At 41.2% G+C, this 21,973-nt stretch overlaps 2 protein-coding genes across 8 annotated transcripts in view; both read right to left on the reverse strand.

The window, feature by feature from the left end:
- The window catches only part of ZFYVE9 (zinc finger FYVE-type containing 9), a 49,822-nt gene extending 49,258 nt beyond the window's left edge, over positions 1–564 (reverse strand). Inside the window, exon 1 of one of the 5 annotated variants that reach the window (XM_083619536.1) lies at positions 21–564. The gene's annotated coding sequence lies outside the window, so the exon portion shown is untranslated. The remainder of the gene's footprint in view (positions 1–20) is intronic. The other 4 variants (XM_083619533.1, XM_083619534.1, XM_083619535.1 and 1 more) reach the window with 4 other exon arrangements.
- A 5,711-nt stretch (positions 565–6,275) lies between these two features.
- BTF3L4 (basic transcription factor 3 like 4) lies at positions 6,276–21,798 on the reverse strand. Of its 3 annotated transcripts, none has more exons than XM_083619625.1 (6): positions 21,663–21,798; positions 17,840–17,903; positions 16,964–17,077; positions 13,810–14,011; positions 11,702–11,761; positions 6,276–10,677 (listed from the first exon to the last, which is right to left on the reverse strand). In XM_083619625.1, the coding sequence occupies exons 2-6, from the start codon at positions 17,891–17,893 to the stop codon at positions 10,631–10,633; spliced, it is 477 nt and encodes a 158-aa protein (XP_083475751.1). In that variant the 5' UTR covers positions 17,894–17,903; positions 21,663–21,798; the 3' UTR covers positions 6,276–10,630. The 3 variants fall into 3 exon arrangements, with proteins under 3 accessions (XP_083475751.1, XP_083475750.1, XP_083475752.1); XM_083619624.1 differs by having other exon boundaries at positions 21,525–21,663; XM_083619626.1 differs by lacking the exon at positions 21,663–21,798 and adding an exon at positions 21,525–21,610 and having other exon boundaries at positions 13,810–15,997; positions 16,439–17,077.
- Positions 21,799–21,973: the final 175 nt, after the last annotated feature.

Genomic DNA, 21,973 nt, shown 5'->3' on the forward strand with positions numbered 1-21,973 from the left:
GCGGCCAGCAGCTTACTCACCTCGGGAGGCGGCGGCGGCAGCGAGCGCCGCCGGGCCTGCATGTCGGAGAGGCTCCCCTTCGGCTCCCGGGCAGGCCTCTTCCCGAGCTCAAGGAAGGCCAGCGCGGCGCCTTCCCGGCCTCCCGCTTGCCCGCCTGTTCCCGACGGCGAGGGCTGCCTCCTCTCCTGGCTGGCTGGGCTCCCTCGCCCGCTCCGAGGCCGCCTCAGCTGCCGGCAACCAGCGCCCCCTGGCTGGACTCAGAGGCAGCGCACGGCACTGCGGCACAAGCGGGGAAGCCTGGCCGGCCTCCTCAGGCGCGGCTGCGTGGTAGAGCGGCGCCGCGGGGAGGGAGCCGCCGCCGTTCCTCGTTTATTTCTCCGTTTCCAAGCGGAAGCCCCGGCGAGGCTTGCTAGGTAGGCGCCGTCCGCCTAGGGAGCAAGCAGCCGCGCGAGCCTCTGGGAGGCGGAGTCGCCAGAGGGCAGTCTGGTTGCTTTGGGGAAACCCCTCTCGGCGCGCGAGGAGGACAAACAACTGGCTTGCCAGCCACCTAAGAGGGGAGGACTCGGGCATTGCAAAGAAACGGAGGGGGAGGCGTCAACTTCCCGCCGCAAGCGAGGACGCAGCTGGAAATCACTGCGCGTGAAAGCTACGCGCGCGCGCAGCTGTGTGCTCACGTTCGGAAGAATGTGCTGCACGTTAGTTCATGCAGGATTCCTGTTCCTTGATGCAGATCGAACTCTCATGCAAGCACCCCTTTGCTTTTCCCAAACCTTTTTTATTTTTGCGTTGCGTCCCTTTGTTCCTAAGAGATCGGCCAGTGTGTGTTTTATCATCCCTTGGCCCCTTTTGGTGCATATCTGGTCAAAATAATCAGGTTATCCTGCAAAGTTTCAGCTCGATGTCTGCTATCTAATTCTTAAAGTAAGCTTGTCTGGAGTGGACACAGATAAGATTTGTCTGCAAATCCTAAGCAATTAATGGATGAACTGTAAAGGTGAGTCATGCTGCGTATGACTTAAGTAGGGTAGTTTAGCTTATATGCTGACATTTTGGTAAACTGCCTTGAAGTCATTATGAAAAGCGCTGTATAAATGTTGTAAATAAATAATGCATATCAAATTATTACATAGTATCCTTGTGGATCGGGTTGGTTGTCTGCAATGTACTGCAAGGCAGTATTTTGTGGTACAGTAAAATATCCTTGTACATGTATTTGATTTGAGCACACTTGTGATGCTCACAATAAACTGACTCTGTTTAAAAGCATTGCAACAATATGTGAGATGGTGGGCGATCTAACTCTGAAATGGTGCAATTGCATACACACCACACAACGTTGCAATCATCAAATGATACTGTGTGTGTGTGTGTGTGTGTGTGTGTGTGTGTGTGTAAATGTTTGAACGTATCAGCCCTTTGAGTCAGGTCCAAACACAGAAATGTATTGCACGGCAACCTCACACTGGTTTTCACCCAAGACAGATAAAGGATCTTCAAGGATATGTCATCAGTGTTGAGTAATTTTGAGTGCAATGGCATGTTAAGGTTCATTTTAGATAATTATAGGAAGACATATAATGGAATTCAATAGAGGAGTGGTACAATCATAGCAGCAAGAGGAAAAGTTTATTTCTGAAGTATCCTGTAATTATAGGAAGTGCCAGGGAGGAAATTGAGTAAGGAGGTGGTTACTTGAGCATGGACAAGTATTTCAGCAGTCTTTAGAACAGGGTGGGGAACACTCCAAGCCTGTCTTCCCCTCGGGGCTCTCCCCATGCCACACCCCTTTCCCAGACACATGCCCTTTCCTCAGGCCACCACCAGCTCTTTCCATGACAGCTTAATGCTTTTGCTTGACTAGAATGTGTTTTTGAACTCCAATAATACCTCTTGCTTGCCTGGATGGAAGACAGAAGAACTAGCTTACGGTACAAAGCTACACTTCATATTTGTTGCTCTGCCCATGTTTCCTTCTGGCCCTACCCACCACTGGCATGTCCACCACCACCATGCCAAAGTTTGCCAACAAGGGAATGTAGCCCTCTCCCCAGTCCAATAAACAGTCCCCAAACTAGTAAATTTGTTTAGGATTTCAGCCTTGAAAGTCCTATTCCTAAGACATATGTCCCACTGAAATCCACGAGAGACTCCTCACCCCTGCATTAGGTCATGTTGAGGAGTGAAAAATAGTTACTTGACAACTTTGAATGTGAGGGGTTGGGGAAATCATAGTGCAAAGAGACAAAGAAGTGGGGTGGAAGAAGCAGCTAGGTATGTAACTACATATGAGAATTAAAAGATTTATTTTTACAGGTAAGTGACTTTGCTTTGCTTCACACACCTGACACATTATTAACCAGTCTATACACAGCAGGTGGTATAGATCCCCATAGATCTTGTTGTATCTGGGGTGTGTCCCATTTGCCTCAGGGATCCTGATCAGACATACTCTTCTAGCCATACATAACTGGGAAAGGGGAGATCTGTGGGCAACCAGCGACTGCATACTAATAGCACAAGCCCAACAGTTTATTTAGAATTAATAACTTAGGAAACTTAAAGCACTGATAATTATTGTTTTCTTCCTAGAAATGTCTACTAGCTTGCCCATATTTTTGAAACTCCTTAAAGGGCAGGGTGAAACCCACTACAATAAACCATTCACTAACAGACAGTAGCTTGGGACAGTGATGCAATTTGTAGTAATCTTGAGGGAAATAGCATCATCGCCTTCGTTAAGCCATTTTGCTCTTTCTCCAAGCATGTCTTAAGCATTCCCTTCCATTATGAGAATGGTTTTTAAATTTTAACAGGCCTTTAAATTAATGCCTGTTAAAAGACTCACATTTCAGTATTTTCTTCACTGATCTTCATCTCCTCAGCATCCCCCAGCTGGAGTTTATATTTATATGCTGCAAAAGATTGGTGGCTTTGGAACAGATTCTGTCCGCTTGTGCTTACTCATGTAGCAGAAGAGTTCTGCTCCATAATTGTGGCTTTGAGGGACTATCACAGAAATACATTTCATAAAAATATATAAATTTAGACGACAAACCTTTCAAATAGATGCATCCTATAACAGTTTTTCATCTCTCATCAAAAGGAAAGAATGACCATCCCTTCAATATTATAAATTTTACTGTAACAGCACAATCCTATGCTGTTTTGCTACTCAGAAGAAAGCCCCATGTAAGTGTATACTAGGATTGCACCCTAAATGTTAAGTTATGCATTATATACAATCGCAAAGGATTAGTGACTCATGCCATATTTACTAAGCTCATAAGTAGTGACTGGGGAGAGTGTGAGCCCTATGCTATAAAGTCCTACTCGACTTAGGTCCAAGCTGTCTGAAAGACCAAATTCCCTCCTGCGAACTTGCCTGGGTTTTGATATCTTTAGCCGACACCCTTCTCAGTCCTGCTACTCTCACAGGCATGCTTGGAAAGGATGTGGGAGAGAGCGTTCTTGGTGGCTGCTCCCAGACTTTGGAACTCCCTCCTTAGAAAAGCTAGATTGGCTCCCCACCCTCCCTTGCTGTCCTTTGGCTGGCGAATTAAGATTTTCTTGTTCCAAAAGGCTTTGGAGAACTGACTGCTTTTAATGAAATGGCTGGTGCCATTGTTTTTATTGAAATTATTTGTATGTTTTTCATAGATTTTGAGCCACCTTGAGTCAGAGAAAAGGGTAATATATTATTATTATTATTAATAATAATAATAATAATATCGTAAGAGGAGGAAGGAAAGAGGGGCATGATGTAAAAACCTGAAAACCTATAGTTTGTAACATTGTTAAGATGGATTGCAGGGGGGCAATATCCTTCAGCCTGAATAAATTTTGCAAATTCAAAAGCTTACTCATGACTTTGTGGCATTTCAGTTAGTCTTAATAACAATATGACCATATCGTGACTTGCTTCCAAATAACTGTATTTAGAACTGGGATGTTTTGTGAACCTTAGTTTGCTTCTCGATAGAATCTAGGAAACATACAGTACAGTATAGAATTCCCTACAAAATATAGTGAACAGCTGTTTCAGCATCTACAGATACAGCAGCTAAATTATACCCACTGAAACTCTGTGACTGTTGTAAAGCTTGTATTGGGCAATTCTGAATGAAATTGGAAAACAAAATGTAGGTGGCATCTGTCAAAGGCCACGTTCAAGGAAACAAGTTTATAAGTATCTACTATTACTGCATCAGCTTGTTGGCTGGTTTTGTGTGTGATGTGACTGTGAAATACAGTTCTTTGATTACACCATTTGATTACTGCCATACAAACATGGCAGGGAACATACAATGAAACATGGTGGTTAGCTTTCTCCCTTGGGAATATATCCCTGAAAGGTGGCTGTTTTTAGAATTACTATAATGAGGGGTAAAAAAAATCTGAAAACAGAAAAATACACATTGATCTTTTGCTTATTTTTAGCATTAGGATTTTGTTTGCTCAGTTTTATTCAGACAATTGTTTGAGATTCTGATTTCGTCAGCTTCCAAATGGTACTCCAGATGGAAGCAAGTCTCACTATGTTGTGTTGCAACCTTCATACATCCGATTTAACCCTTAATTTAAAGAGAGGAGGAAACTATGAAGGTTTTTGCCTGTTATTTGCTTTTTTCCTTTACAAAAACCATCCCCGGAGGATTACATGCACAACAATCTATAGCTTGTTATCAAGCTGGGACTTTTGCCACTGCCACTTCTCCTCTGGTCCCAGGGGGCAGATTACAACACTGAAACACTTATGCCTCAAGGCCCAAAGCAGAAGCAGTATGATGGAAGCTTACCAACAAAGTGATCTCTCTTTAGACTTGCTTTTGGTGACCATCTCAACACCAGAGGAAACAGATCAAAGCAGTCATGCATCCATAGCAGTGACCAGAGGAGAAATGACCACTGGGAGGAGCGCAGAGAGAAGAAACACCATGGTGCACGTGCAGCAGCACAACTGGACGCCTTCATCTGCCCCAGCTGCAACAAAACATGTCTTTCCCACATTGGTCTCTACAGCCACGGCAGGTGCTTCAACCTTCCAACAGCTTGACCTCATCCACAAAGGCACACTCCTCCAGTCTCCCAAGACAGATGCCAGCCAACCAAACCACATCACATGGATCCAAAAGATGCAGTGCAAGTACCCTGGGGAAGTATGAAGCCAGCAAAAAGGCTGTTGCTGCATGAACTTGTGGCACTGATCATTCAAGGTCAACAAACACAGCCTCCAGTGCAGTACTGTTAAGGGAATGATGCTGTACTTGCTGCAAGAGGTACTTCTTATGTTGAGAATCTTTAATCTGGTGGCTAGATAATTCATTCATATTACTGCAAAAATTCCTGGGCGTTTGGATAATGTATTGAACTAATGTAACCCTACAGAAGGCTTAACAGTAAAGAAAATTGCCGATTTGATCTCAGCTGTCATATTGTGCTCCAAGCAGTCCAAAATCAACCATATCTGCCTCAGATGTTACCACATTATACAAATATAATGCACAACACATAATGCTTATCCAGAATATACTGTCATCATTTTAAATGAAAATATATTTCAGTGGTAAATTGGGAAGCTATGTTTTCTCCTTGGATGTTTTCCAGATGGCTAATTTATGTCACCAACCGCAAAGCGTGTCCATTCAGGATCAGCATAATTTTATACCCCTTCCTTTTCTGGTACGTATCTTGGAAAATACTTGCAAGTCTGTATAGGCACTGGTGGTGTATGTATCTGCACCATGCTTCCCGTTGCCTTTTTTTAAAAAAAATGTATGATTTTCAGGTTTATACATTTCACTAATTTAACAATAATGTTAACATTTCAAAACTTGACTTCCTTCCCCCTTTTCTGCAGTTCCTTAAATTTATTTTTAATGTCTTCTGCATATCCTAATTAACATGTTAATTTATTCATCTACTTTAAATATATACTCTGCTGAAACTGCAGGTTATTACTATAATCCTGCCAATGTTCTTATCTGTTTACAATTTATCTGTAAATATTCAATATTCCATTTTCATTCTTTTATAAAAAGTTTGTTATATTGAGTTCTTATTTTTCTGGTAAATTTTGCCATTTCTACATATTCAATAAGTTTTTGTATCCATTCTTCCTTTGCTTCTACTTTTTTCAATTTTGGGGTAATATTCTTGCCACTGTAGTAACATACATGAATAGTTTCTATACGGTTTAAGTGGTTCTATCCCTATAATTTCCTGTTGCCTCTCCTACAATCAGAAAAAAAAATCTGCAAGAACACACACACAATTAGTAATTTTAATTTTGCACTTTTATTTGTAGTAGCTTTGTGTCTTATTTGCACATGTACAGCTATCCAAGGATCTTAACAACCGTACAATATATACTGGTAACCTGCATCAGCTCTTATGTGCAACAAACATGATTATTCTTTCCTTCTGCTCCCTTTTCAAAATGTGTAGTGGTTATATTGTCTTTCTATCCCTAAACCCGCTTTCCCTCAAATTAATATCTGTGAAGGAACAGGAACACAAGATAAAACAAAAGGACAAGGGCAAAATAAAGTTCATCTGCTGACAGGAAGGGAAACTAAGTTCTCCTGTAGTCACTACAACACAGATAAGTATTATGCTAGCAGAATGTGATACCATAAACACAGGGCATAATCAGAATTCTTCAGACCATATTGTCCTAAAACCACATTTCATGAAAAATGCACAGCAACTAGATTTCAGCAGTAAGATGTTTAGTATCAAGATGTGCTCTCTGGCTCTTTTGAGTTTCCACAGGTTATGGAGACGGGCTATGTATCTCAGTGGATCAGCCCACACCTTGCATACAAAACATCCCAGGTTCAATTCCTGGCACCTTCAGGTAGGGCTGGGAAAGAATCCCTGAATATTGGAAGCCCCTTACCCAATCAGTTTCATCAATATTGAAGAAGATGGACCAATGGACTGACTGTAATATAATTTCGTGTTCTAAATAATGTATTCTTTTAGAAATAATACATACTGATTCTACTGAGATGCTGGGAAACAAGTTAACAAGCTAGTTAACTAGTTGCCTTGCAACTTACAAGCATTTAACTTGTGCAAATTCAACTTTATGTATTTGACCACATAAAAATAAGAAGGGGGTATCACTTGGAACAGCACTAGGAGATGCAGGGAGTTTGTTCAGTGACCTTGAGCATGTTTAGAGGTGTAAGGAGTGTGTTTTGACTACTGTAGAGGCAATTGTGGCTTTATATCGGCTACCCCGGTAACCCCTGCGTAAGCAGAGTCGACTGTACTATGATCTAATACTTTGTTTCAAATATAAGTGGGACTACACAAGTGCTTCTGCAGAGGGCTTAAAATATATTATGGCTCTCTGCACCGAGGTTAAACTATGCTAACAAACGGAGTAATCCTATGTTCCCATGAGGAGGAGATCTGTGGTGGAGTATTTGCTACAACCATAGCCCTGTGACCAGCGGAGAATGTGGCAGGTGTAGACCTACAAGGTTTCCTCAACCTCTTTCCTATTTTCATTAATGGTAAGGAAAAGAAGTACACTCGGTGCAAGGGGAACAAGGAGGGTTTGGAACTAGCAGATCCGAGGCCTCCCCCAAACCCCCCATTTCTGGTTGAACTGGCCTCAGGACACTGCCACTCCAGGGAGCCCTATGCTCATAGAGGTTCTTAGCATCCTATGGCAGCATCCTGCCCCCTGGTTCTAAGAGTCATAGGAAAACCTATTTAAACTGATTCCGCTTATTAGACTATTGATTCAAATAAAACACACTCAGAAGTAAGCTCCATTCACATCAATAGGACTTACTTCAACATTTAGAAGTCTAAGACCAGGGTGCCAGCAACACATATTTTATATTTCAATGAATTGCTTTAATAATTGTTTAACCTTCAAGACACTACATAGTATCATAGGTGCCAGTACATTGCTAAATTAATGAAAACTTTATGGGGGTTACAAATTCTATTATTTACTCAAATATTTGACATGAACAAAAAAGCAAACAAACCCTCTACAACTGTGTTGCTGTGTCTAATCAATGCATCTCATAGCACTGGAAGTGGAAGGTTTGCCTTGATGGTCAGCTCCAGTAGGCTGCTGGTCTCAAGTGCCAAAAGGAGACTAGGTGGTACAGTCTTAATAGTTCACGTCTTCAGTTATGATCAGTTTAATGGTTTTCAATAAGCTATAGAACGTTGGCAAAAAAACAATTAAGTGGTCAACAGTTCTTGGCATACAGTAAAAAGTAATCACTATGCAAGATAATTGCTGATTTCCAAACACAAGTATGAATAAGGATTACAAATAAATTGGCAAAAGGAAAGTTTAAAGCTGGAGATTTGTGGGTGTGCGCTTTGTTGGTAAAAGGAATTGAAACTTATTCCAAATGCCTGCCCTTTACTATTCTGAAGTATTTCCTAATTCTGGACAAGAAATTAAATTTATGTTTCCGATCTTCATTAAGTAAATTATTAACAGCTGAACTAAAAATGTTAGTTATAAGGACAGAATAACTGTGAAATTATGTGAGCTTCAGCCATACTGATCAGTTAAAAACTCTCTGCAAAAACATTTCTACATGTTCATTTGCTGTCTCATGGGACAGCAAATATGCTTAAAGGAACTATGCCTATTATTTGCACATGTGCAGAAAGAAGAAATATTCAAAAAATATAGCATGGCAAGTGTACTGCTGGTTAAAGCATCACCTGTAACCACGTTTTGTCCCTCTATCAGTGTTGTTGTTAGGAGGAGATAACACACAAGAGGGAACATTGCCTCTTTTGAATTATTTTATTAAGATCCACGTTTTATATAAAATAGAACAAGAAAACCAAACAAATCTATAAAATCAAGTGAGCAGTCCAGGTGACAAACCACTAAAAGCTCTGCTTTCGTGGTTCAGCTTGATGTCACTAGAATGCTGACATACTGATAGCCTCAAACTTTATAGTCGCTGGGTGTATATACACAGAAAGCAGATATGTCTCAAAAGTACACCAAAGAAAGGTAAGAAAGATGGCTTTCCCGCGCCGCAGCTGCCCTTGACAAAGGTTAAAATGATGCTCAACTGCATTACACCAATCACCTTTGAAGAACCGCTAGGAAGAGCTTCACATTGAGCAGTTTGAAGGAAGGTTCAGAAAATACTGCACAGTACCTGTGATATAGCCACTATCCTCTGCGCCACCAGAGGAGGGCTTTTGTTTTCAAAAGTGACTGTAACCATTGTATCCACCCAAAGTAGGTTGCAGATAACAGGTTCCAAACCTCAAAATTAATGTTTTAAGCCTGTTGCTGGACAATTTATGCAAAACACAACACAATACAAGCAATGGCACTTTCCTTGTCCGTTCTGTATAATCCAAACTACACTTCCAGATTCTAGTGTCCTGAAGTATGACAGTGGCTCATATGCTCTTGAGAGCTGTCTGGTAACATCCACAACAGTTTTACCTCTTCCAGTAAAATTATTTTACAGTGCACCATGATGCACTATCTCCTACTGAAAAACAGAGGATATGAGACAGACTCCTCTAAAAGTAAGCAACACCACTGGAAAATATGCCCAGAGGCACTGCTTATCTGAGATGAAAAGGGTCAAACAGCATTCGGTGCTTTGAAGAGAGGTGTGTTTGAAAAACAGCTAATTGTACCAAAGAGAAGCTACCAAGGCATTTGATTCAGCACTTGAGTAGACTAGCCTCCAACCTTTATCAAAGTCTAGGACATTCTTATCTTCTCCCAGAAACCCAGGGCAAGAATATAATCAGGCTTCTTACAGATTTTTACAAAAATTATGCCGTAAGAGCAGGGTTGACACTTGCTCGGCATAAACAGGCAGGACTTCACAGGATAGGCTGTTTATCCAAGGCAAAGTAGATTACTCCATAACATGTGAATGCAACCCAAGTTAAATATTAAGGTGAATGAGTGAAGGGTTTTAAAATGGATGGGGAAAACCAAGCTCTTAAGTATATATATATTTTTAAAATGTTGCAACAAACATGTTTGTTAATTAATACCCTGTCTTTGGTACAATTTAGAATCAAAAGGAGGCGGGTGGAAACTGCACATATACACTGTGAATATGGAAGAGAAATACAAATGTAAATACAATAGTTAATGAAGAAAATTAAACTCAAATGTTAATTAGTAAATGATTTCTGGAGTTCATGAAATGTAGACAAGCAAGACTTAAGTTATCACTATTGTATGTGAACTGTTTGGTTGCAACAATAAACGTTCCTTTAACCAAGTTAAAGACTCATTTTATTTCTACTTTCAAGAGGGAAGGGAAAGTTGAATAGATCTGTTCACCGATTTCCTCTCCACTGTACGCAAAGCCACATACACACATACACACACATGCACACACCCCTTAATCTGCACTGAAAATGTATTATTTGTTTTTTTCCTTTTTAACTGAAAAGGTAGATCCTGGGAGTAAGTGCAAAATGCAAAAATCAACCAACAGGAATTGCTGAACAAGCAGCATAATTAAAATACAAAATATTTTATATTATTGAACTATTAAACGGGTCATGTTCACTGTTTCTGTAAAACTTTGGAACCACACAGCTGATTTCTTAAATCTAGTCCATGTCAACTTCCAGAACTATTAATGAATTAATTAGCTTCATTTTTTGATGCTTCATCGAAGTTTTCTACAAGATCTGAAAAACATGGAAAGTATAATACAGTAACATTCAATAGGAGAGCCAAAGAGAAATGTTTTTTATTAAAATGTATGTTATTCCTACATCATTTTTATCTTTTGTTTAACGGTGACTAGGCCTTAGTATTTCTATGGGGTGACTTACAATTACATCTGGTCAGCACTGGAAAAATAATTCTGTTAGTCTCTCCCTATGCCTGCTATCAGGCAACATGGCAGCTCCTAGACTGATGTCTGTTGTTATGCCAGCAAACATGTAGGCATTAAACAAAAATGATCTATAGTACAATCCTATGCTTGCTTACAAGGACGTAAGCCCCCCCTGCGTACAACAGAGCTCACTCCCATGTCAGGGTGCATGGGACTGCAATCCCTAATCAAATCAGGATGATAACAACTATGGCTTATAGACAATTGACCTCTGAGCTGCAATCAACAAATGCAACCTGTATTTTGCCTCATATTAATTTCTCAAATGTTCACCAACGATGGCTACGCTTCATGAAATCTAGACCTATTTGCAAAATTATTGCAGTCTTGTGTGAGGCCCTTCTAAAAAATTGAGGGGCTAAATGACTCAAACTCAACTCAACATTTAATTTATGTAGCGAGCAATATTTAAAAGGATTTTGAAAGACACATTAAACAACACAGATACAGCCATTAATAGCCCCCCTTCTATTCATTACAGTAAACCTCTTTTTCTGCTTGTTCTTAACATATTATTCCCTCACAGAATCCACTAGTTAAGTTTCTCACCCCATCTGAGAGGTGCCTAAGTCTCTAGGAACCATAGGCATAGCAGCAGATACAAATCCTTCTGCAAAGGCTTGTGGTTTCCTGGGGTTGGTCCCGTGACAGTTATGTGCTCCAGGATGTACAGCATGCAATTCTTATGAAGCACTTTTCCTTTGTATCTGTGATTAACCCACCATGTAGATTCTCAAATTTACAAAAACGTCAAGTGCTCAGTCAAGCAGATACATGCTAAATAATTTAAAGGTTAAGTAGAATAATCTTACCAGGAACGTCATCATCTTCTTCATCAATATCTTCTGATTTTGGTACTTTGCTATCCAACACTAGAAAAGAAAATACAATATTGATATAGTAATTAACAAAATTCTATCAATTTAAGAAAAAATTCAGCATGCATAAGGAAAAGGTCACAGTTTACAGCACAAAAAAGTGCAAATAAATTTACAAGAATCATTATTTTTGCAAACTTCTATGAAGTTATCACTCAAATGTTTATAGGCAACAATTACTGGTTCTGACTGAATAAAACCTCTTTATAAGTAGTGCAGCAGACACACAACTGGTGATGCCATACACCCTGTGATATTTAACACAAAATAACCAATACATTTACAGTGGAACCTCGGTTTTTGAACGTAATCCGTTCCGGAAGACTGTTAAGACTTCTGAAACGTTTGAAAACTGAAAACTCAAACAAGCTGCTGCTTCGGAAGTTAGACTTCCAAGGCACGTTCGAAAATGGAAGCATTTATTTCTGGGTTTTCGGCGTTTGGCTTCTGGTACATTTGTCAATGGAGACGATTGAAACCCGAGGTTCCACGGTATCTCCAATTTAGTCAAACAGCAAGCATCTCTCCTGAATTCCACATAACAGTCTACCCAGTATGCTTTCTCGGTATAATATCTTTACAGTCTATGCTGATGTAGGTTTTAGTACTTCCCATCCTAAATGCCAATGGAGCAAGTCTTAGGATCGGGCTTTGAGGCTGCAATACAAAAAACTGAGGAAAGTTTCACTAATATAGAGATAATTCAAATAGAAGTATGTAAGAAAATCCATATGCTTTTAACCAACATAGTGGGGTTTTTTGTTCTTCTATTAGGGTAATATTTTTATAATGGCTTCCATTGCTCTGTACCAGTGTCAAGTGATAAAGGAACTGCCTTCATGATTTTATTCTGTGAACCACCCTGACACCTTATGATGATGGGCAGTACTGTATATAAATCTAATAAATCAAAATAATAAAAAAGAGAACTCTGTTTACCTTTCAATGTACCCTGTCATGAAACTCATTAAATGGCCCCAAGGGAGTCACTATCTTTCAGCCTAACTTTCCCTATAAGATTGCTTTGAGGACAAAATAGGGTTTACAATGCTTGCCACCCTGAGCTCTTGAAAAGCAGCATCTGTGATAGTTCCCTTTATACATGTATCTGGGAGCAAGTCCCACTCATGTCAACTGGACTTACTTCTGAGTAGGCAGACACAGGATTGTGTTGTTAAGTCTTTAATCAGACTGACAATTATTATACTGTTTTTAATCAGACACAAGTTCAACACGCAGGTTATACCCCAAACCTTCATGTTCTCCTTCCGTTACAACATTCTATTCATGGTGCTCCAAAGTACATTCACATAGCTATGTTAGTTAATGCAATTTTCAAAGCATTTCCCACATTTAGAAGCCTTAGTTAATGGTGTGGGGAAAGGACAAAGCAATACAAGGTATCCATATAGTTATTACAAATGAGGAAAGTAAGGGAGGGGGTGGTGGATTTATTGGTCTGGGGTTTGTTTGTTTTTTGTTCTTGTATCTATTATTTATTTTATGTTTTTATCTTGTATTTTTATGTTTGAACTGCCCTGAGATCTATGGGTGAAGGGTGGGGTACAAATAATAATAAATAACAACAACAATATTATTATTAACAATAATAAGGAAATTATGGAAAACTTGATATTAAGTAAATGCTGCAATCCTATGCATACTTATCTATCCACAAGGTCCACTAAACACAGCGGGACTTCTAAATAAACATGCACAGAATTGCAGAGTTCAGATGGAGCCCTAAAAAAAGCTCAACAACTTTGACCTGAACTCCCCCAAGGGGTAGATCACTGCCAGTTTTTTATTCTGTGAGTATATCGCAGTCTCTTAGGAGTTGGACGTCCCTGTTCTATACTATTAGAAATGCTCTAGTGAAGTTAGGAATGCGTGGGGGAGGGTGGAATAAAAAGCAGAAAGTCCTGTGCACAAGAAAAGCTACTCAGAGTAAGAAAAGCTGACCCTTACTATTGATCAGGAATTTTATGCTAACAAACAAGGCTGAAAAAAACCAGATCCATGTCTCAGACAGAGATACCTACCTTGCCTTGGGAACTGTTCAGCTAACTTTCTGAGACTTGTTAAGCTGTCAGCACCCAACTGGCTTAAGATGCCAGGCAGCATTTCCGTAATTGGTTTAGCTTCAGCATGACCAGTAATTGCAAATGTATTTGCAGAAAGCGAAGCCTGGACCTTGGGATTGTTGAAATGAATAACTGTTCCATCATCTTTTATCATATTCACCTGTTTTAAACATAGATCTATTAAAATTCATTCATCTTAATTAATATTCAAAAAAAGTACTATCAAGGAAGAAAAGAACCACCAATTTTTTTAATTTTGTAACAGTTAGCATCCACTCTAAGGAGTTGCACACCCAATTTTAGGCCTGACTAACTGTAAAACAGATTTATAAACACTATCATCAATGTATATAGTTTATAATTACATCAGTTGAAAGTGTAAGATTTTGTAAAGCAATAAGAATTCAGATTAACACATAACTGAAGTATCAGAGTCCTAAGCATTTAACTAAGTCATGCCAGTTCCAAAAACAATATAAAAGGAAAGTAACATTTCTCAAGATAAAAAAAGAAGTAAGAGGCACAGCTTTCATACTCTGGAAGTTTGATGTAAATATCGCACTTTACACTTCCAAGCTAAGAAACATAAGGCATATAGGCATAAGGCATCTTTACAATACCAAAATAAACTTGTTTCAAACATGTTTTAACTGCCCTTGCTTTCCATCCATTGCAAAGAAGTCTGGAAATATAATACAGTGGCATAGTCAAAAATTTCTGCACTTTATATAAGTGATCATTATTAATTAGTCCACAGATGGTGTAAACTTGGTGCTATTTTTTTTTAAAGCGCACAATTATTCTATGGGTGTGTTATGCCATGCTCAATCAGATATGCATGTGCACAGCAATGTCTGAAAATGAGCACTATATATTAGTCCAGAAATGTTGTATATTTGGTGTTTTCCTGAAAGAGCACATGATCATTGTGAAAGACTGAGCTATGCCATTGCACTGATATATCCTCAGCTTTCTCACAAAAATAACAAAGAGCTCTGAGGATCTACAAAACTAAAATTCTGGAGAAACTATGACTTTCAAATTGGTTTAAATGACGGGTGTCCCCTGGATAGCATTCCACTCTGCCCTTTGTTTAATGCTCCTATTTATTGCTCCTATATGGACACATGCCAAGTGCCACCCATACTCTTTCTCCAGTCCATATTGAGGCCCATCATGTCCTCTTCAGAACACTGTGACCACTACAGAACAGGGCTGTCCTCTGGAAGTGGGCCAAAACACTCAACATAATAACAAGACTTGTTACAGCAGGATAGCAGCCGTTTCCCTGCTCTCTCAAACATCTGCTTAAAGCAACTTGCCTAGTGGAAGGAATGGCTCCCTATCATAGCCTGGACCCTGCTGAAGCTAAGCAGGTCTAGATCCAGCCAGCTTCTATCTGGAAGACTGCCTGGAAACACTATGCATGCTGCTTTGGGGGGAAATGTAATGTAGTAAACAAATATAATACCATTCCACATAATACTATTTCCACATGTAGATAGTGGGGCAAAAAGGTTCTACTTACTCATCTAGAAGACTCGCAGTTACTTTCATACAAAATGCCTTTAGAAAAGGGACGTAAAGTTACTTAGAATAAAACCTTTTGTTTCAAAGGAACTTGTTTCCAAGTAAATGTGCCCAGGATCACAGTTCAGCAACAATCTGACTTGTGTTTTCCAATTAAAACTTTGCATCTTGTGTGTATCTTAATTCAGACATAATGCCAAAACACAGTTTGTCCTTTAGAGAACGAGCAGTGCCAATCGTCAGGCTTGCAGATGCCCTCCAACCCTTCTCTCTTATTTCATACATGAGATGAGAGTAAAGCTTCTGCTTCTAGATTGCAGCAACCTGTAGTGTGCTGTCAAGTGAAGATCCCAAAAGCGCAGCAGGTGGTGAAGATAAACCATGGTTTGTGTGTCTCCTTGTTTTGAGGACAAACTACAATTTGCTGCAAGCCAGAACAGGACACTTCTACCCTTCCCTCATATTAGAACAAGGGGATGGGAGCAGGGGAGCAAAGGAGGCTGTGTGTGAGCCCAATACTTTCTCCTGCTCATTTTCATAATAAAAATACCCTGATTTATGTAATATGGAAGTTGTGCTAGTTTATTATTATTTTTATCATTATTATTATTAGATACTGTCAGGGAACTGACATTGGAGCGAGAGGCGGAGGCAAGGCTCCCAAGCGATGCTGGAGAAGGGCCCAGCAGGGAGAGAGGCAACTCATCAGCTGGGGAAGGAAATCAACGTAACACCAGGGATAAAGGGGGGCAGATGGGGGAATCGGCGAGGGGGCTCCAGGACTCCTCGCCGGAGACCAGCGGGGAGAGCACGGGTCCTCCGCTACCCACACCCACCCTGCGCAGAAGACTTCCGCGCAGGGAAAGTAGGCGTAGACTTGGCGTCAAAGAACTTCTTTGCTGGAAGAAGTTCAAGAAACGCCCACTGACGGATTCTGCTAGCGACTGAAACAGCCACGAAGTGAAGGGCTGTCCAGTCAGAAAAGGTTTAACCAGGCAACCTAGCCAGGAGTGGCGGCAACTTACGCACGAGCAACCCCTATAACCATTACAGATACATATTTGACAGCACCTTGAGATTACCTCTTAGTAAGCTTTTTATTGCAAATTGGCATGAGCTTTCATAGCCAACAGCCTACTTCATCAGATGCCAAGTTGAATCTTGAGAGAGCAAGGTAGGAAAGATAGATGTGGACTATTTTGTCACATGAACTGCCCCTTCCATGGGACTGTGTAATATCTGCACCATCCCACACAAAGTTATGGAACAAATGTCCTCAGTCATACAAGGAAAATAATGCATGAAACTCCAAAAAAAGTCTTACTGAAGGATCTCTCACACAATGCACACACACACTGAAATCACAACAAACTCTGAGCCACACCTCATTTAAAATGAGGTAAGGTTGCCAGAGGCCAGGCACTTCTCTTTTTAAGGGGCCTGACTTGGCCCACAGGCCCCACGTCCCGTTCTCCCCCCCCCCCCAATAATCCCATTTTAAATCAGAAAGATTTCACATTATCCCTGTGATCAGTTGGGAGAATCACGTGGATATGACTGAAAATGTTTTATACTGATGTACCTCTTCAATCCCAGCAATATTGTTTACTGCCAATTTTTTGAGTGAACTCTGAAGCTTTTTATCATCAGCTGTGGCTGTTCTGTGGACTACCTTCTTCTTTCTACGAGCTGTACCCTGAAAAACAGAATGGAGAAAATAAATCATTGCTCCTAGAGGAAGAAAAATGGATCTTACACAAATGCTTATCAAAAACAACAAAATAATCTCAAAGTACGTTAAAATGTAATACATGTTCTGCAGTAGGAGGGGGTTTTTTAGGCAAGAGCCTGCTTCACTAATGTATAGTTTGTACAATCCTACTCTAACTTTCCACTCCAAATTTTCTCACTTATTGCCGCCAAGGAAGGGAGGCTCGATTCAGTGAGTTTTCATGGGGATCATTAAGGAGGCAACGTGAGGGTGCAAAATAGTAGGCTAAAGGAGGTGGTAGTCCTCAGACCACAATGCATCTCCTGCTGCAAGGACCAATTCCATTTCTGCTGCCCTTCCTCTTTTCAGCCTTGTGTGTCCAAATACCAGTAACAACCCCATTGGCGCCTAAGCTATAGTGATTCAAAATTACATAATAATTTTGTAGAAATTTGTAGAAAAAAATATTCATCTTTTAAGAAAACAGTTCAAGAACATAACATGAACCGTTTTCTTCTCGAAAGAATGTAGCCACCAGTACTAGGACTATATACTCAGAAACAGCCGAAGCATATCAGAATGGGCAATAGTCTGAGGAAAACAGACATTCCCTACAAACCCCTAAACTATGGAAAATACTTACACATGTATTACTTTTATATTATATATATATATATCTATGCTTCTATTTACACACATACAATAATTGTAAATGGAGAGGGGGAAGTTATATTCTTGCATTCATACCTTTCCACCTATTCGGACCTGCGCCTGAAGTTTAGCCAGCTTTTCTTGATTCATCGTGCTTTATCTGAAAAATACATACAAACAACATAAATGCTTATAACATATTCAGATTTATTTAATAATTTTTACTTCACTGTCTTTCAAAATACCAAGCATCTGTATCTGAATACACACAAACAACCTATCAATAAAAGATACGTTACCTCTCTTCCAATTCCTCAAACTATCTTGGGGATGGGGGGTGGGGGTGTAAAAGCACAGAAATCATGTTGGCTCTTCCCCTTTCTGCCCCTGGACTGCCTTCAAGAAGAGAAGACATCGCTTTCCACACTACCCCTATCCCTGCAGCTGGTAACTGGTTTTGCAGTCACCATATCATGGTTCCCAGCACTTACTTCCTCACACAGGAATGAGCAGCTGCCATTTGCTCATGAGAGAAAGTAAAGGCATGCATTTAGGAATACCAGCGTGCATGTACACGCACACATGCTAAATCTGACATCTGACAGGACAATTGAGAACTGAGCAGCCTCTAGCTGCATGGTGCCACATCTTGGTCTGTGCATTTCCATCTACATAACATTTGTTAGCCATACACTGTTAGTCATACACAACATCAGGAAGTTGGGAGCATGTGACAAAGAATGAATCTTGGAAACTGCCTAATACACCAAAGTTGGTTACATCTATATTCTACCCTTTCACTAAGGAGCTCAGAGCAATATTTTGTGGCTCATAAACCATCCTGTGGTGTAAATGACACTAAGAGACAGTGACTTACTTGTCCAAGGCTACCTGGTGACCTTTATAGCTGAGAGGAGATATGGCTCTAGAATTATCAAGCTACAAGGTAAGCTCACTTTTTCTGAAAATATTTATGATGGAAGGGATTCACCTAACATGTTCCATCAGTGGAAGCCCTGTCAAGGACTTCCACTTGCACAAGGTTCCCCCCCCACTCCTCCTTCTTAGAACCCCCTAAAATTAGTTTGGGAAAGGTCAGGAGAACCCCATAGTAGTGTGCAGGGCAAGGCGAGGGGAGAATTGTTCCATCTGGCAAGCTGACATGCTTGCACAGAGAGAATGTTCATAACAGCACAATGTTGAATATCAGCCATGGGGTCCAAAAAGTGTGCATAAGATAATTTGCGGTCCTAAAAACACAGCCCTAATCCAAAACGAATATACATGCAAGCAAAATTGACCCATTATGATTTTGTACTCGGAATACAAACTACTAATATGCATTTACTGTATTATAGAAATGCCAACTTGAGCATTATGTCCTAGTACACAAATGAGGAAGCAATCAATCAAATCATGAAAATATAGAGTCACGGAGCCTTTCCTATGTTACATACCACACCCTTAATAATAATAATAATAATTTATTTATACCCCGCCTGTCTGGCTGGGTTTCCCCAGCCACTCTGGACGGCTTCCAACAGAATATTAAAATACAATAGTCTATTAAACATGAAAAGCTTCCCTAAACAAGGCTGCCTTCAGATGTCTTCTAAAAGTCTGGTAGTTGTTGTTCTCTTTGACATCTGGTGGGAGGGCGTTCCACAGGGCGGGTGCCACTATTAAGAAGGCCCTCTGCCTGGTTCCCTGTAACTTGGCTTCTCGCAGCAAGGGAACCACCAGAAGGCCCTCTGCACTGGACCTGTGTCCGGGCAGAATGACAGGTGTGGAGACACTCCTTCAGGTATACTGGACCAAGGCCGTTTAGGGCTTTAAAGGTCAGCACTAACACTTTGAATTGTGCTCAGAAACGTATTGGGAGCCAGTGTAGGTGTTATGTGGTCTCAGCGGCCGCCCCCAGTCACCAGTCTAGCTGTCACATTCTGGATTAGTTGTAGTTTCTGGGTCACTTTCAAAGGTACAAACACTTGACCAATCAACCCCATGTCTTATCTGCTTAAATGAGATTTATGGAAACATTTGTTTAGATCTATGTTTTTGCTCACTATTAAGTCCCAAAGATGCAACTATGTCTAGGACCAGGACAGAGAGAGTTAACAATCAGCAGCAACACATAAGTCAAATAACTATTAAAAACCTAGCACTTTGGTCTGCAATGTGTTTACTTTGGGATATTTGTCAGATTCGTTTTCATTTCATTTTAAAATATGACATTCCATATCAAGTAGCATGTGCATGCTTCAGGAAAAGTTAAAGCTGGGGTGTGCCATTTTATTCTCTAACCCATAACCAGTTGTCATGTTGCAATTGAACTAAACAGAACTAAGTTACCGTAATCAGCAGCCTATACTTTGCAAACCAGAATTCCTGCAGGTTGAAATAACAAGCAGCTGAGCATTTGGCAATGAAGAAAATGGAAAGGCTTTCCTTTCTCAAGGCCCCCATTAGCTCTATCCCTTTGATGGGTTGAAAAAGGAGAAATATGTTCTCAGAAACAAGCCACAATTTGTTTTATCAAGGAATGTGATAAAAGAGCCACATGATGGATTCAACCCTGAGAGTACAAAGAAGGTCAGATTAGTAGAAGCAGAGAAAGACACAACAGGAATGGTCTTTATTTCAACCTTGAACTAAAGAACCTTTAGTACATCTACAAAAGAGGTGGAATCAGCAAAAGTACTACCAGGAAGAAGAAAAACTAATGGCTAGAACTGGGTGACAAGAACATCCACCACAGCATGGAGGAAAACATTCTGGCAGAGGAGTCTCATCTCCATTTGATTGATACTGATTGATTCTCTATTGATACTGAGAATATTAAAATCAAGGAGTTGTGGAAGGGGAGATTTACATCATTTAGTTTTGGAAGCAGCAGGCATGTTCCTTATTTCAGAATTTTGCAGCTTCACAGACGCTTATTCTATTATTATATCCGAAGTGTAGGTTTCCATGCCCTTAAAAAGAAAATGGTGTGAACAACAACTAACTCTGCACAGCAGAGGAACCAAATCTGATAATATACAGCCTTTGATACAAAGGAACGTTCAGTTGCAAGCAATGAACAAAACAAAAAACCCCAAGGTCTCCAAAATGAAAACATGGCAACTGATGCAACACAGAAATGTATTAAGCGAGCAGTAAAATCTACACAGGAAGGTGAAAGAGCTCCAGATTGCCAGTTCCTGTTGGAGGAGGGGTGCGGGCTTCCCTAAGGGTATAAAGAGTAAAGGGTATAAAGGGTAAAAAGAAACACCCCCGGTACACTAAGAGGCAGTAGGGAAGCCCCCCTCAGTGTCTTACGCCCAGGGATGGGAACCCCGTCCAAGGCGTAACCCACATTTTGGGTGCAGTGCGACCTAGGCCAGCGCAGGATCCTAAAGTGCTTTGGGCGAGGAGGTGGAGCTAGTCCTCGGCAAGCCCGCTTCTGTTGCGGGAAGGTTTCCGCGACGGAGGGTCCGCGGGCACCAACCCTGACCGGGGGAGGGTGGACTTGAACGGGTGCTGTGGCAGACGGGGGGGGGCTCTGTTTCCAGGGGCCGGACCTCGGGAAAGGCGTTCCCCAGCGGAGCCAGGGCTCCCCGCAGGCGCCCAGTTGCCAGGCCCACTCTCTCCGGCTCACCAGCAGCCCCTCCCACCGCCCATGGCGCTCCGCGCGCGCACAGCGGAGTGTGGGGCGGAGGAACCGCAATCTCGACCTGTGGGGACCGTGAGGGGCGCAAGGGCAACGGGGCGCGGAGGGGGTCAAGCAGGAAGTTTTCACCTCAGTCCGAAGAACCCTCCGAAGGCAACACGCGGCAAGAACAAGATGGCGGCTTAGGTGTGGGGGTGGGGTGGGGGTAGAAAGGGGCCCAGAGAAAGGAGGCCTCGGACCACGGGACCATGGCCCCGCCCTCGTCACCCGATTGGAAGAAAGCGCAGATCGTTTGCATAACACGGGCGGCGGCGGCGGAGGAGGACAGCCTGGTCCTTCCTTTCTGGTTTTCCCTACCTAGACAATAAAACGGCAGCCCTCAATGCAATGCAGTGAGCGCAGCAGGATAGACGTGCCCGGGGGTGGGGAAGAGGGACATGGAGAAAAAAGCCTCTGAAGCAATGTATGCTGGGAGTTGTAGTCATCATTAGGAGCAGCCAGCAGGAATGGAGTGGTGCTTTTTTTGCAATGCGCACAAGCTGTTCTTTAGCTTGGGGTGGAACAATATTAATGTTTTT

This window comes from Podarcis filfolensis, assembly GCF_964270895.1.
Source record: "Podarcis filfolensis genome assembly, chromosome: 6".
NCBI classification, from domain to species: domain Eukaryota; kingdom Metazoa; phylum Chordata; class Lepidosauria; order Squamata; family Lacertidae; genus Podarcis; species Podarcis filfolensis.

What these genes read in the sequence shown, in the direction of transcription:
- BTF3L4 (XM_083619625.1), bottom strand. Translation starts at nt 17,893, where the DNA reads ATGAATCAAGAAAAGCTGGCTAAACTTCAGGCGCAGGTCCGAATAGGT. An exon ending in AGGTCCGAATAGGTGGAAAG is followed by an intron (nt 17,078 to 17,839) that starts GTATGAATGCAA and finishes TCTGTTTTTCAG; the next exon opens with GGTACAGCTCGTAGAAAGAA. An exon ending in AGAAGATGATGACGTTCCTG is followed by an intron (nt 10,678 to 11,701) that starts GTAAGATTATTC and finishes CATGTTTTTCAG; the next exon opens with ATCTTGTAGAAAACTTCGAT.